Genomic DNA, 12,720 nt, shown 5'->3' on the forward strand with positions numbered 1-12,720 from the left:
AGCAGACCCCTGTGAGCACTTCTTTCTAAAATATAACTCCAGGTCATTCCTCTTATTTAACCCTTTCAGTAGCTCCACACAGTCCACATTCCTTAGCCTAACAAACAAAGTGCTTCTTGATCTTCCTATGGCCCCTAACTATTCCTCTGGCCCCACTGTTTCCAGCTAAAGCCTTCTTTGTCCATTATATGCCAGAGCTAAGAAATGACTTGCAGTTGCCAGTATGTACTTGGGTGCTTTCATAGTGCTACTCCCCTGCTGTCGCACCAGCTTCAAAGCCCTGCTCAATTAGATCACTTTTGTAAGGTCTTCCCCTACCTACTCACAATGGATTCCTCCTGTACTACTTCAGCACCTTATGCATCTTATGTAAATGTCTTACACAACCATTCCATTAAAGAATATTCAGTGCAGATAACATTTCCCATAAATTAAAAATCAAATCCAGCCCTGCACTCTTGGTAGCTTTCCAGTAAAGATTATGAAACACTGGGGAGAAAAGAGTAAAACAAACACTGAAGCAAGACAAGACAATCCGATATGACACAGGGACAAATTTCAACAGTACAAGAGAGACTTAGAGGTAATCTTCCAAGTAGTATTGCTGCCTATCTTGTGCTGGCTCTTTGCAATATTCAATCCTGAACTAGATGAGACTGATTCTTTATACAATGCAAACTTGTCCACAGCTCTAACGTAGTAGTATGCACGTGATGGAACATTTACCATGAGTTTGCATTTCCTAAATCAAGCTTTCTGTAATGTACATTGCATATACTTGTTTGTTGCTCTTGCTATGAAAAATTAACCATTTCTGTAACCCCATTGCTCAGCATAGTACCTGACACAGAGTGGACTCTCAATGTTTGCTGATCAGAAATGTGCAGAAAAGAAATTACAGGAGCCTGACTGAAGGCATTAATAGTAAGGATAGTAAGTATACACTGCCTTGAGATATTTAAGCACAGCACTTTGTGTCTATCATAAAGCTGGGTACATAGCCAGACTCAGATGTTCACTGAATTTAACACACTTGCTGACCAATCCTATCTAATAAAACAGTAATATGCAAATTGACTGTCACTCCAACACACAAGATGGCTGCCCCCATGTGGACACAAGATGGCCACCACAAGATGGCCAGCAGCAGTTGGGAGGGACCAGGCCTGCAAGGGAGGGCAGTTGTGGGCGATCAGGCCAGCAGGGGAGGGCAGTTGGGAGGAACTAGGCCTGCAAGGGAGGGCAGTTGAGGCAATCAAGCCTGCAGGGGAGGGCAGTTAGGGGTGACCAGGCCAGCAGAAGAGGGAAGTTGGGGGCGACCGGGCCTGCAGGGAAGGGCAGTTGGGGGGGACCCAGGCCTGCAGGGGAGGGCAGTTAGGGGTGCCAGGCCTGCAGGGGAGGGCAGTTAGGGGCAATCAGGCTGGCAGGGGAGTAGTTAGGCATCAATCAGGCTGGCAGGGGAGTGGTTAGGGGGTGATCAGGCTGGCAGGCAGAAGCGGTTAGGGGCAATCAGGAAGGTGGGCAGGCGAGCAGTTGGGAGCCAGCAGTCCTGGATTGTGAGAGGGATGTCCGACTGCCCGTTTAGGCCCGATCCCAGTAGGATCGGGCCTAAACGGGCAGTCGGACATCCCTCGAGGGGTCCCAGATTGGAGAGGGTGCAGGCTGGGCTGAGGGACACACACCCCATGCACGAATTTCATGCACTGGGCCTCTAGTTTAAGTATAGGAGGTAAGGGAGAGGAAAACACTGGGTAGGGAAAGGTTGCAAATGACTAGAGTCTGTAGCTTAGGATAACAACTGTATTTCCCAATGCGAAGTATATCAAACAATGAGAAGAGAGATTTGAGCACACACCTCGGTAATACCAACATTTAGGTGTAAGGTTGAGGAAGAGATTCAGGCAAAGATGAAGGAGGAGGAATGATAAGACCAAAAGGAACAGGGTAGACTATTTTGGAGACTAGAGAACAAAATTAAATGCACAGAGGAATTAAATAAGCTAAAGACTGAAAAGTACCCACTGGACTTGGCATCTCCAATCCAATGCTGTTAAAGCTAAAGTAATAGCTTTAACATAATTTTCCACTGATTCTGTGAGAAATATTCAGAACTATTTTGTGAAAACATTTCATACTTATCCATACATACTGAAGATGTACAGAATAATAAAAAATAAAAATCTTATATCAATTACACTTGTCTTGGGTTATGCTGGTAATTTTACTTTTGCTTTGTCTTTAAACCTATGCCAAATTATACTGCCAAGTGTCTATTTAAATAAAAGGCTATATCTGAAATATAAATAAATGTCCCAGTAAGATTGGATTTCAGAAGTCAGCTGAAATAGTCTGTAAGATGTTGCTCAGGCAAAGAAAAAAAAATGTATTATTTTTTCAACCTGAACCTCAAAAGTCTTGTCTCAACCTGTAACCAAAATTGTTGTGAAAGCAAGACTCCAGCTGACTGCATGCCATGCCTCTGTCTTAGAAGCCTGCACGCCGTAAGTACTGGTGGTGACAGGCCCAATGGCATGCCCAATGCCAGTTTCAATGTTATCTTTAAAGCCTTAATTTTTCACTTCCCAGTCTAAAATGTCTGTTAGGCTCATCACGTGTGCTCAGTGTTTGAAACAAAGTTGCATAACTTAGCAACCCAGTTTAAGTTACTGTAATTGTATTTACATTTTTAAATGAGATTTATCATAAAGTCTCAAATGACATTCAAAGATACCGCTTCAGTTATCCTCTGAGAATAAAGGGACGTTTTCTAACAAGAGATTACCTATCACAGCACTGAGCATGGTTTATCAGCTTTCCTCTAGGTGATTTAATCCACCCCCACTGCTTCAGGCTGCACACCAATAACTTGTTTATCTTTATTTCCAGCCCCTTACCTGGACGTCCTCTCATTCCTACTTCCCAGAACTTAGGCACTCCTTCTCTGCATCTACTATGATACTACTCTCCATCCAACAGGTAGGAAATCGAAGTTTTCCTCAGTGAATCTCACTACCATACCAACTACATCCAGTTAAGCCCAACTTTTAAACTTATCCTTTCTTCATTTTCTCCCTATGGTTTCAGTACATAAGTATTGATCCCTGAATATAAATGCTAAATGTTTATAGTCATAAATTACATGCTTAATATAATATAAATTACATGCTTAATATAATTATTTCCAATAATATAATATTGGAAAGTTTATAGTCATAAATTACATGCTTAAAATCAATATTGTGATCTGTGGCACAAATAACATTAAATTCCATTGTTAGGCTGAATACACCTGGATATTTTGCTTCCTCATATGAGGCAAAAAAACGTTTCCAACTTCTGAGAATCCTGGCTGGATGTCACCTGTAGTGAGTCAGAATTCTATGGCCACTCTCCTGCAGCTGGCTCTACATTTGTCGTGGGTTAGTCCCTTCTCCTCTTTTTTACCTAAGGAGAGGCCCTGAGGTACAAACAACATACTGGTATCATCTCTAGCACAGACTTGAACAGTGAAAACCTGGAATATGAAATATGCCTTAGAAATCACTGTTACTTGCATGATCCTGAAAAAAATAATTAAGAATGTTGTTCCCTTTCTCCTCCTGTATGAATATACCTTTTTTTTTTTTTTTTTTTTTTTTTTTTTTTAGTATTTCCCTTTAAACCCACATAAAATGTACCTACTATCCCCAAATCACTAAAACAGTAGCAAAAAAGTCTTAAGTAGTGGTCATTTGTGAAAGGAGTGAATAACTCTCCAAAACGTACTATGTGCACGGTAGTACAAATCTCTGGTAGATACAAACACAGAAGACAGGCCTATCTTTAAGAAGCATATCTTTTGTACGAGGAGGAGATTCATTCTATAACAAGACAAAATCAAACATAATGTATTGCTCAATAATGTAGATGCTATAAAAGTGATGCTCAAGAGTTCAGGAAAGTAAGAGCTCAGGTAGAGTACTAAGGGAAAGTTTCATGGTGATGTAGCATCTAAATCAGGTCTTAAGGACAGGTAAAAGTCACTTCTGATTTCATGATGTCAGAGTATATCGTTTTCTGCAAGTACCCTTCTCTTTTAGAAAATCACAAGGAAGCCCTAACCGGTTTGGCTCAGTGGATAAAGTGTTGGCCTGTGGACTGAAGGGTCCCAGGTTTGATTCCGGTCAAGGGCACATGCCTGGGTTTCGGGCTCGATCCCCAGAAGGGGGTTGTACAGGAGGCAGCCAATCAAAGATTCTCTCTCATCATTGATGTTTCTATCTTTCTCTCCCTCTTCCTTCCTCTCTGAAATCAATAAAAATATATTTTAAAGAAAGAAAGAAAATCACAAGAGACAGAAACACAAAGTCTATCTCCAATAAACTTAAGAGACAGCTAAACCCAGATGCAAATAAATATGAAGATGGAAAATAGGTAGAAAAGATATCAATGACAAGAGAGAGCTAGAAGGGAAGTGTAATCATAGTACATTACTTCGCTGAGCAGTAAACAATGCTTGCAGATTAAAAAATTATGAAACGCTGAAAGTAGATTTAATCTAAAATTGTGATAACATTATATTGGGAAGATGAAGAGCCGTGTAGGAGAGAGGAAATAGCACTAACTATCTTATCATAATGAATGTCAGGAGATCATACCAAGCATGCTAACCTGAAGACAGCATATATATTAATGGATGTTTTAATGTGCATGTATTACTTAATAGAAATATTTTTAAATAAATCAAAAAACAAGAATGGAGCAAAGTGAAAATGACTACAATATATAATACAAGACATTTAAAGTACATCTCAAGTAGAAAAACCTTCAAACAGACACTACTACTACTCCACACATACACAATCCCAACAATAAGTTCAATTAGTTATCCCATCATTTTTTTGTCTGTGGAAAGCCAATTGTCAAAATTAACATTTTTAGGCAAAAATGCAAGGACAGATTACCAATGGGAATGTAAACATTTTGCAAAGCAATTTGGCACTATGTCTCAGAGCATAATATTTGACTCAGTCTTAAAAGTATGCATACCTTTGCACCCCTAAACTTCATGTATGGGAATTTTGCCTAAGGAGATAAGTAAGAATTTGCATAGAAATTCACATAACTCAAAGGTATTCTCTGAAAAACTAGTTAAAATATTTAAAAGTTGGAAAAAACAGAACCTCCCCCTAAAAAAGAAAAATAGTAAAATTATATAAAACACTAAGAGAACAGAGTACTAACAGCCATTACAAGCAATGTTTTAAAGGAGAGAGGGAGGGAGCAAATCAGTAAGATAAGAGGAAAGACACTTAGATGGAAGGTTATGAATGCACATATGGGTTTAAGTATGGAAATCTTATTGCGAAGTTGGTAAAAACGTTAGTTTTGGGATCTGATATTCAAACTCAGCTTTTCCATTTCCTACCTGACAATTTTGAATCTGAACCTCAGGTCCCTGTCTATAAAGCTGAAATATTACCTTTTCATAATACTAATAAAAACCTAAAAAAAATGTATACAAAACACAGTGCATGCTTGTATCATAGTAAATGCTAATAAACAGTTGTTTTTTTGTTCTATTAAACCACTATATAGATAAAATCAACTTTACAGAAGTATGGAAGTAAAAAAGTACTGTTGTTAAAGATTTGCAAGGTACTTATTTCTAAGTAACTGTCTTAATTATTTACATCAATAAGCATGCACTAGGTAAGTTTATTCACCAGCGAAGTAGCACATTTCAGCCATACCCAGAATTGAGAACGTAATCATCTACTGCCTCTTACTGTTTCACAGGAGAACTGATTGTTCTGGAATAATGTAAGCTAAAATTATTTAAATAATAGAATTATGTTTCTGTTTCATTTATACCTTTAGCTGTCTTTGCAGTTTATAAAATGATTTTGTTCTGCTAATTTTAGTTGTGAGAGTGGCATTTTAGTTTTAGGTTTTGACTATCCTGCAACTTTGGTCAAGAATTTGCCCAAATCTATAAAAACAAAAAAAACTAGACCTTATCTTTTAGTTTAGACCTAGTACTCTTTCCATTTATATCTCATCGTTTCCTCTTCTTGACATTTTTATAAATGTTACTGATAACTAAGCATTCCTACTTACTCATTTTATAGTTCCAATATGTAAGAGCCTCTATAGTCACTATGTAAAAGCTATCTAAATAAAGCCATTTGAAAGAAAAATTATGGTGGATTAAGAATTATGTTACTTTGAAAAGACATCCTTTTATTTTAGAGGCTACTTGGAAAATGGTATCATACTACATTTGTATGAAACATTTTCAGGAAAACATTGCATAATTTTATTTAACTAAGTAGGTATTGCCTAAATGAGGTTCCTGAGATTTACACAGAATGAACAGCAACTTAGAAAAAGCAGCAAGGAAGACAATGCTTTTGTTTTACGGTAACATTACAAGTGTGTTAACAAAGTGGAAAGGATCAGCTAAGGCTCACAAGTCATTTCCAGTTCTTGATGGCTGGTTTATTCACCACTACTGCTGATACCACTTCTAAGGGTAGAAGCTATTTACTCTTTTTGCCAAGCCGGTACCAAAAATAATACAATAGTAAGTGGAATACCACTAAAACTTTAATGTATTAATAAAACTTCAAAGATACAAAAATATATCCAAAGTTATTATCACTAGGGAAAAACAGATTCTATTTAATGGTACACTTTTCATTTATCTCCAGGAGGCAACATAATTAAACAAACGGACAAAACATTATCATCTCCAAAGAAAATGAAACAAGAACAAAATTTAAGTAAAAACATTTTTTTTTTTGAGGAGGGTTGTTAAGTATGGAACATTTTAAGGAAAGTTATAGTAGAATCTATGCCTAAGGTTATCATGAAAATGTGTTCCTGAAGGTAGGGAGGAACATGGATCAGATGAAAGGCTGCTTCAGATCCTTTAATTTCCTCACTTTCATTACTCAGAAAAGAAAGGAAACATTTACTGAGCATCTACTATGTACAACATGTTTCAGTGGGATTAGAATTAACACACTTAAGATGCATTTCCTACAATAAAGATAAATTTCAACTGCCACTAGAGGGAGTTTATCTTGTTTAATTAATTCAATTGAAGGTTGGAAGAGCTTCACGTTAAAATTGTCACATACTTAATTCCAAAATTGTATGGAATTGTATGTTTAAATGGGCATCTTATCAATAGTCCTATAGGTATGCTATAACATCTTTTCTCTTTAAGTAAATTAAAATGGCTTTCATTTAAAGGATCAAAGTTCAATCTTAATAGCATTTTCAGCTCAAACAAGAAGTATTTTTTCTGACAATGCTGGCATATTTTTAACTTCATTAGCTACAAACTATTAATTTAACTAGGAAAACATATTAAACTTAATATTAGGCTTAATGGCTGCATTCCTAAAATGAGCTTTGATTAACTGCATTATAAAGCTAACCATTTTTCATTCAGGTAAAAATAATTTGTAAACAATTTCACCTGAGTCTATAAATGTCAATACTAAGCTTTTCTTCTGGAGCAATGCAGTGACATTTGAAGGCATTTACATGACTAAAAGTAATGCATGGTGCTCAATAAAGACCTGACAAACATATACTAACTAAATAAAATAAAGGTAATGTGGGAATGCATTAGCCAACACTGTAGTACAAAAGATCTTTAAATGCAAATATATTAAAGTCTTAGGAAGTATATTAAAATGCTAAGATAAATTAAAAGGTACATCTTACATAAATAACAGGAAAATGTAATATGTTTAAAAGGAAAATCACTAATAAAATGTTAATTAAAAGTCCAGAATGTTAAACTTTATAATAAATACAAAAATAAGGCATCTGACTTTTCTTTAAAGTCATCTAGGCTCTTATGTAACACACTGACATGAACTCAGTAACTTAAAAATCCATTGGGGAGATCTTCAAGTTTTATGGCTATACACATAAAACCCATGATACATATATTGTAATTTATTTTAAGTGTACAATAGCTACGTAAAACAGACATTTGCAATGCCTCTCTATTTTACCTAAGAACAAAGTCAAACTAGACAAAAACATTTCCATATAGGAAATCACTCCACAAAATGCAAGTTTGTAAATCAATGTCACAGAACTGCCAGAGAGAGAAAACTGCTGACTCGGCAGTATTCCTAATGTCAGACACACTGCAGGATCAGACTTCCAAATTATAATCAGTCATATATATGTTAATGTCAAATCTAGATCTGAAGAACTATGATCTTCAGATTAAAATTCTAAAAGAAAAAGAAAAGTCCAGAATAAGGAAAACTTTTAACCAGTTAGTGGTTTTTAGATATAAATCTTAAACTGCTTTTTTTCTGATTAGAATTTTTGACCTAAATGAAGTTTTAAGCAGAGTGCATCACATACTTCTAATTGGCCCCTGAATAAACTCTGTGTTCTTACAATTGTTTATAAAAACTTGAAAAATGTGAAGCAAAGCTAACTCAGAGATAATAGGGATAAACACACACATACAGCCAACTCACAAAAGTAAATCTGTCTCAAGCATGGATTTATTTTTCTGGAAAAAAAATTTTTTTTAAAGTATTTGCCATCTCACACAAATATCCCACCAAAACAAACCAAAAAACCTGTTTGCCATCACTCTATTAGAATGGACAAAACTTTGGAGTGGGGGAAAGGGAATTAGAGAAAGTTACCAAGACTGAAAACGCCTTGTTTCACTAATTTCCAGTTTCAAATCTGTTCTCCTTTACAGAACCTAAAACTACCGCAAAAGTGATCAACTCTCCAAAAAAAAAAAAAAAAAAAGTAGCTCAAAAAAGCAATTCCCCCGCTGTACTTTGCCCACTACCTTCACTCACACCTGCTACCATCTCTGTGCTTTTTGCCCATAGGGTCATGCTGAGCCCTAGAAAATTACTTCCAAAGAATAAAGCCCACACACAGCTGCACCGAAGAGGGCTTCAGAGGCACTCGGCCCCTTGGCGCAGGTGGCGCGTGGTCAGCCCGCGCCCGGAATCACCTGGCCCTGCCAGCAAGGAGAATCAGACCGTCCTCTCACCTGCCCTAAGAGGATATGAAAAAGGAGAAGGGGATCCCGAGACGGGCTTACGTTCACTAATCCACCAGCCCCACCGGCAGCCCAGAGCTGTCAACAAATGAGGACCACAGAAGGGAAAACAGCTGCAAGGGGGTGGGGGGGGGGTGAGAGGGTGCTGGCTGGTGAGCTGGGGCCTGGGACAACTCTTTACATGCAATTGATTAAAAATGGCAAAAATCCAACGCCTGAGCGTCTCCACCCGGCCCCGAATCTCGATTCCCCTGGGTCAGGAATGGACCTCATCCCCACCCCGACCGGGATTTTTTTTTTTTGGGGGGGGAGTGGGGGCGCCTCCCGCATCCGCGAGCCGGAGCGCCCAGCCCCCGCGGCGCAGACGCGCGCTCGGACCCGCACTCACGTTTTCTGCACGGGCTTCCGCCGCTTGCGGCTGGCGTAGGTGATGTTGGCGCTGCTGCCGTTCATGGTGCCCAGCCGCCCGCAATTCCTCCCGGGCTACGGGCGCCGGCCGCCCGCTCTCCGGCACCCGCGGCGGGCCCGGCTCCGCCAAGCCGCGCTCGCTCCACCTGCGTCCTCCCGGGCGGCGGGGAGACGCCGCGCCGTCCGAGCCGCGGCTCCGGCGAGCCCCGCGCGCCCAGGTGCGCGGCCCGGGCCTGGCGCCGGACGGGGGCGGGAGGGGCGGCGGCGGGCGGAGACCCGGGAGCGAGGCGGCGCAGGTGTCGTCTCCACCGGCGGAGGCGGCGCGGCTCTGCCCGCAGGTGAGGCGGCCCGCGGCGAGGAGGAGTCTGAGCCGCGCGTTTGGAATCCCAGCCTGGGTCGCGCGCGGTGGTGCCTCGCCCTGTGACCGTGACCGTCGCCGCGGCCCCTTGGGTAAGGGAGGCGCCGCCGCACGACTCCAGGGGCTTCCCCAATCCTGGGTGCTTCCCGCCAGTAGCTGGGGCTCCGGCCGCCACTCCCGGTGGGTGCCACCGGCTTCCGCTCGGCTTCGCAGCTGCCCCGGGTCCGAGCCGACGGTCCCGGGCACGCTCCCGGACGGACGTCAAGTGGACCCTCCCGGCGCTGCCTCGCACCGCCGCGCGCACCAGCCGACTCCCTGAAGCGCCCCCGACCCCTCTCCGGCCACGCCCAGTCCCTTATAGCCACGCCCATTCCGAGTTGACCACGCCCCTAGAGCGCCTTAAGGGCCCCACCTTCCCCGCACGTGATGACGTAAGACGTAACGACGGCCCGCAGTGGCCATGTTCTTGAGGTCAAGGGGTGGCTTCTGTGGTCACAGTTCAGACCTGAAAAAGGTGTGATAACAAATTGTGCGTGGCCAAACTCTTTGTAGCTGCAGGATCTTAAGCATAGACGTGCCAGAGGGTGAGCTTAGCTTCACCTACAGGAGAGGCAGTGACTCACCTCTACTTTTGGCTAAGAATTCGTTGTAGGGAGCTGGCAGGTAAACAGGGGCTCCAAATTTACCCAGAGGGGAAGGCTTCAGGAGGCCCCAGAGTTAGCATTTACCTGGAGAGCATTATGCTAAGCGAAATAAGCCAGTCGGAGAAAGATACATATCACATGATCTCACTCATTTGTGGAATATAATGAACAACATAAACTGATGAACAAAAACAGAGACAGAGCATGGATCAGACCATCAAACCTCAGAGGGAAGGTAGGGGAGGGTGGGGGTAAGGGGCAAAGATCAACCAAAGGACTGTATGTATGCATGTGAGCATAACCAATGGACATGAACACCAGGGGAGTGAGGGGGGGGGGGCAATGGGGAGATAAGGACACATATGTAATACCTTAATCAATAAAGGGGGGGAAAAGAAGAGCTAGGAGTTTCCTTGGCTTTTTGTTTATTGGTTTGTTTTTGGTCTCTATACTTCAAAACGGCGTTTCCCCAGCCAGAATCACTTTTGCTATTCGTAGTCAGATTTCAACTAGGTTGAAAGGAAGGAAGCAAAAAGAGGGAAGCGGGAAACATTCGGGGATAAGAAGTAGTCGGCTATAGCTGGACAGAGGGACTGGAAGGGACGTCCAGCAATTTTAGGGTCAAATCATAAAGCCTTGATAAAGGGCCTAGATTTCATTCCCTAGGCAACAAAAGCTTTTTAAAGATGTTCAGCAGGAAAGTGACATTCTGTTGTCTTGGAAAAGTCACTCGGAAGAAAGTGAAAACTGGATGACAGGAAATCAAGACTGGTTGCAGGGAGAGTAGTTAGGGATTTGTCAAAATAATGCAGGTGTTAAGTCCATGGGAGTGATGGGCAAAAGACAAAATATGACAGAAAAGAATAAGGTAATAGAGGAAGAGAGAGCAATCTTAAATGGCTCCAAGATTCCTGACTCTTTCTGTGCTGTTAACCAAGACAGTGAACACAGAGGATTATGTTTGCTTGTCAGGAGCAAAAGGGCATCCAGGTTAAGATATCTGGATGGCAGTTCACACCATGTCCATTCCTAAATTTTAAAATGTATAAGCCATTCCCACCTGGTAAGTCTGTTACCTCAAATTCCGTGTATCAGTAAATTAAATTCATTGTCTTTAGCTGAAACTTTTTCATTGGCTCTGCCATTCTCCTGATCAACCCATGAATCATCTTCAGTTCCCTTACAATTTATATCTAAATATTCCAGCAAATACTATTAAATTTTGTTCTTTGCAACACTCATAATTTATCTCCCTCTGCCTTATTCTTCAATAATATTAGAGAGAGCATGCCCAGCTAAATGTCATACCATTTGGGATTCCTCACCTGCAATTATCCCCTCTACACATTAAATCAAGAGATGTTTTGGGTGGTAACTCCCAGTGGCCAGAAATTGTGCTAGGACTGGGGAGGCAATGGTGAATAAAAACAGCAAGGGACCGTGCTCTTGGTGAATGCTGTCATGGAGAAGCACATGATTTAATATAATTTTCTAGTAGATAAGTTTGACTTACTCATTGAGGTGAAAAGAGACGTTCCCCCCAAACTGATGATTAAGCTGAGGTCTGAAGGACAAAGTAGGCTTAGCTAGAAGTTAAGAGGGGAAGAGCTTTTCAAGCCAGTGAAAAAGTAAAGCGATGTCCCTTTAGGCAGGAGGCTAGCAGGTATAAGGGACTAAAACAAGTTCAGCATGATCAGGGCACACATGATCATACTTGTGTTTCAAAAATAATACCATATTGTGTGGAGAACGGATTAAAGAGAGAGAAGCAGAGTAGAATGGGTGGAAGTAATATTCCTTAGAAAACTATTTACAGTAGCTTAGCCAAGAGGTGGCAATTACTGATGCTATGGTGGAGGTGACTGTGGAGATAAAGAAAACTGAATTGATTCTCAAGGTATTTGGGAGGTCTTGGAAAATGGAGCAGATAGATGATAGTGAAGACAGAGCCTATGTCAAAAATATAAGATTTTTTGGACTATGTGTCTGGTTAGGTGATAATGGAATGTACTGGTGAGAAATTATTAATTCAGCTTTGGATTTCTTACCTATGAGACATCTAAGAGAAGATGTCAAGTAGACCATAGCACATACAGGTTTGTAACTCAAAGAAGGTGTATAAGCCGGAGACAGATTCAGAAGTCATTTGCATTTAGGTGGCAAGAGCATGGAAGTTATAGGGTGTGGATATATACTAGAAAAGAAGGACTGGGCCCCAAAGAACGTTCATATGTTATATCTAATCGGTGTTTAGGAGATGATGG

The 12,720-nt window shown here is 41.0% G+C and overlaps 1 protein-coding gene across 1 annotated transcript in view; it reads right to left on the reverse strand.

Annotated features, from left to right (window-relative positions):
* AHR (aryl hydrocarbon receptor) overlaps positions 1 to 10,145 on the reverse strand; it is a 52,305-nt gene extending 42,160 nt beyond the window's left edge. The window contains exon 1 of the mRNA XM_079785681.1: positions 9,435 to 10,145. Coding sequence (XP_079641807.1) covers positions 9,435 to 9,499 — 65 coding nt within the window. The 5' untranslated portion in view covers positions 9,500 to 10,145. The remainder of the gene's footprint in view (positions 1 to 9,434) is intronic.
* Positions 10,146 to 12,720: the final 2,575 nt, after the last annotated feature.

The sequence above is a fragment of the Cnephaeus nilssonii genome (assembly GCF_951640355.1).
Source record: "Cnephaeus nilssonii genome assembly, chromosome: 12".
In the NCBI taxonomy this organism is placed as follows: domain Eukaryota; kingdom Metazoa; phylum Chordata; class Mammalia; order Chiroptera; family Vespertilionidae; genus Cnephaeus; species Cnephaeus nilssonii.